Source organism: Triticum dicoccoides, chromosome 7A (genome assembly GCF_002162155.2).
Source record: "Triticum dicoccoides isolate Atlit2015 ecotype Zavitan chromosome 7A, WEW_v2.0, whole genome shotgun sequence".
NCBI lineage: Eukaryota > Viridiplantae > Streptophyta > Magnoliopsida > Poales > Poaceae > Triticum > Triticum dicoccoides.
In genome coordinates, this window is record NC_041392.1 from 113,154,694 (window position 1) to 113,157,893 (window position 3,200).

The 3,200-nt window shown below is 42.2% G+C and overlaps 1 protein-coding gene across 1 annotated transcript; it reads left to right on the forward strand.

Annotated features, from left to right (window-relative positions):
* Positions 1–686: 686 nt before the first annotated feature.
* Positions 687–2,441, forward strand: LOC119328836 (pathogenesis-related protein 1-like). Its single transcript, XM_037601832.1, has 2 exons — positions 687–1,189; positions 2,319–2,441. The coding sequence occupies exons 1-2, from the start codon at positions 748–750 to the stop codon at positions 2,399–2,401; spliced, it is 525 nt and encodes a 174-aa protein (XP_037457729.1). The 5' UTR covers positions 687–747; the 3' UTR covers positions 2,402–2,441.
* Positions 2,442–3,200: the final 759 nt, after the last annotated feature.

Below are 3,200 nucleotides of genomic sequence, written 5' to 3' on the forward strand. Positions count from 1 at the left end.
AACAAACCCTTCCCTACCGCAAGAAAACTAATCCCTGAAAAAATCCAATGAAGAAAACGGTGCCAAACCCTAGCTCAGGCAAAGGGTATATCCTATTTGGCGCTTATACAGCCAAATATAGTGTATGATTTGATAAAATCTCAAAGACAAGTCTTGTGGGTAGTTTAGTCTGTTTCAAACCTTGGTATGTGTGCAAGACAAAGTATTGCGCAGTTTTTGATTGAATGGGTTCTTTTTTCTTAGTTTGCCACTAGCATTTTGGATGTTTCTGCTTATTTTACGGTGACAAATTTAATCTTTGCATCATGGTAGTGCTTGACCCTAGCTAGTCATGATAAACTCAGGTTTCAAGTTTGTTTGCACATGAGGCCTAGTGACCTAGTGTACTCTTCTCAAAAAAAAGGGGGGGCCTAGTGTACCCGAGGGGATGAACGATGCATGTGGCCGACTGGTAGTTTCTTGTCCGCTTCTCCTAAATTTGAATGATCAGTTGCTAAACCGAGGTCAAGTCTTCTAAGTTCAAGAGGAGATATTTAGAGTTTGAGCAAACAGCTCAAGTGGAGGCTTAATAAAAGTGTTTTCTACGTCGATAGGGGCCTATACAAAGTTGGTAAGACGTGCCTGTTAGCTCGATCGATATCAAAGCTCGAGGAAGACCTCAGTTAATCTGCAAAGACACAATCACACAACCACACACGTCAGTCAGTTACAATAGTGTGTCCGGCGACCTGGGGTGGTACGGTCATCATGGCAACACAGAAGCTAGCCATCTCCATGGCCATTTCGGCTGCGGTCCTGGTCGCCGCGCTCGCCCAGAACTCCCCGGAGGACTACGTCGGGCTCCACAACGCGGCGCGCAGTGCGGCCGGCGCGCGACCGGTGGCGTGGGACGACGAGATGGCGCGGGAAGCAGGGAAGCGCACTGAGCGCGGCTGTGGGCTACGTAGCCCGGACGGCGCCGGCTACGTCAACGTACCCGGCCACCACAGGTATGGCGAGAATCTCTTCCAGTTCCATGGCTCGCCGGAAAAGGCATGGAACGCGGGGGATGCTTTGGATGCGTGGACGGCGCCGGCGGCGAGGGAGTACGTTCAGGTCGTGTGGCCGGACTCCACCAAGATCGGCTGCGCACGTGCCATCTGCGACCACGGTCGCGGCGTCTTCATAAGTTGCAACTACGAGCCTGCTGGTATGTACTAATGATACGGCTTTTGCTTTTCTTCTTATTATTTATTTCTTGATTAGACACTAGCTTTTGTGTGGATGCATGTCGACGACAATCGTGCTGTTAGCCTCACTAACAAGTCGCTCGTTTGAGTTTAGTCATTTTGCGTATAATTTTAAGACATAGGCTTTTTATGTCAACTCTGTTGCAAAAGTTAAAGATAAAAAACGCCAAGTATTTGTGTTCTTTGGTTCAAAGTTCAAACACCAAATCGACATGAATAGTTTCCATTATGACTTGTGAGTCATAGTTCATGTTTTTTTCAGACGCGAGAGAGCATCGCCGGCCTCTTGCGTCGAGAGATGGACGCAACACATTTATTATAAGGAGTAGTTTTACCCGGTATCTATTTCGGTTCCCGAGCTTATCTGATCTCGGTGAACAATAAAACCAAAAAAAATAAAAAATATGTCTTTTCTATGAAAGATATTTTAGTGCATGAGGTCCGTGCCAAATTTCAGTGCATTTGTACATCTGAACAATTCTCAGCAAAAAAAAAAAAACGGTCCCGAGTAGTGCACGAACGATGACTTTTCTCACAAATCCCAATTTTTTTGCTGAGAGCTACTCAGATGTCGAAATGAGCTAAAATTTGGCACAGACCCCAATGCACTAAAACATCTTCCATACAACCCCCACCCCGGATATTTTTGAATTTTTCTAGTATTTCTTTTGATTTTCTATTCATGCATAGGAGCGGATGAGCTTGGGAGCCATTTAGCCGCTCTCTTGGAGTTCCTACATTGTATCAAGTCCTCAAAAAGACCACACCAGTATGAATTAAAATGGCATAACTCATGCATCACATACCCCACTAGTAACATTGTCCTTATCAGTTGAATATAGCTCATGGTAGCATCTCCAAGTTGATCCACCCAGAAACTGAAGTATCCCGCGTCTCCACATGCTAGTCGTAAACATTTCTTAGAAAGTTCAAGGAAGCAAATATAAAATAAATATTGTGAATCCAAGTCAAAAAAAATCGAAATGGAAATTTTCACATGATTGATTGCAAGTTTTTCTTTTTCTTCTTTTGTGTGCTGGCAAAGTGGCAATTGTCCTAACCAATTCCTTGGCTCTACTTTTGGTACAGTGAATGAGAACTTCGGAAGGGCGGCACTTCCTTACATGTGTAGGTTCAACATTAGTCGTTGCTTCAATTGTACCATATGCTAGACATTGTTGAATGCGTATTTGATCACTACTAGCCAATGTACCTTGAGACCTAGAATTTTCTTGTGGTGGCCTAGTTTCACCATCAACCCTCTCACAGAGATTTGTGCTGCAAGAATGGCTAAAGATTTGTCGCTTCAGTTCATGCAAAAAGTTACAGTCGCTGATATTAAATGGTTTGGTATTTTAAGTTAAGTTCAGGCTCAAGTGTTATGAAAAAATTGCTTTAAGATGCGCAATACTCCCTCAGTTCCAAAATATAAGGTGCGTTAGTTTTTTCAAAAGTCAAATATGTGCATGTTTGATCAAGCTTTTAGAAAAGAATATCAATATCTATAATACAAAAAATTTATCACTAGATCGATCTTGACAAGTTTTTCCATATTTATTTATTTTGTATTGTAGATGTTGATATTTTATTTTATAATCTTGATCAAACATATACAAGTTTGACTTGCACAGAAACGGAGGGAGTACTAATTTAAGGTGGTTGCTTGGATCGGTTGATGTGCTTCTTCCTCTCCGGAAAGAAGCAAAACGGCCAAGATTCTAACCAGGATCATTTTTAGTTTGGCAAACGAACTAGAATCTAATAAGAATCTAACCAGGCATGCCCTAGAATGTATATATATCGAATATACATCTCCACACTTTAGTAAAATCTCGAATGGTCCTAGAAAATATCAATTAACATGATTCGTAAGGCCCTATTCGGTAAAGCCCTACTCCGGAAGACAATAAAGTTTCATCATTGTATAGCTTTCCATGGTAACTGTACTTAGCCCGAGGTTTGCGTTTTTTG

Coding starts and splice junctions, on each gene's coding strand:
- LOC119328836 (XM_037601832.1), top strand. CDS start 748: ATGGCAACACAGAAGCTAGCCATCTCCATGGCCATTTCGGCTGCGGTC. Junction 1,190..2,318: donor TTGCAACTACGAGCCTGCTG/GTATGTACTAAT, acceptor CTTTTGGTACAG/TGAATGAGAACTTCGGAAGG.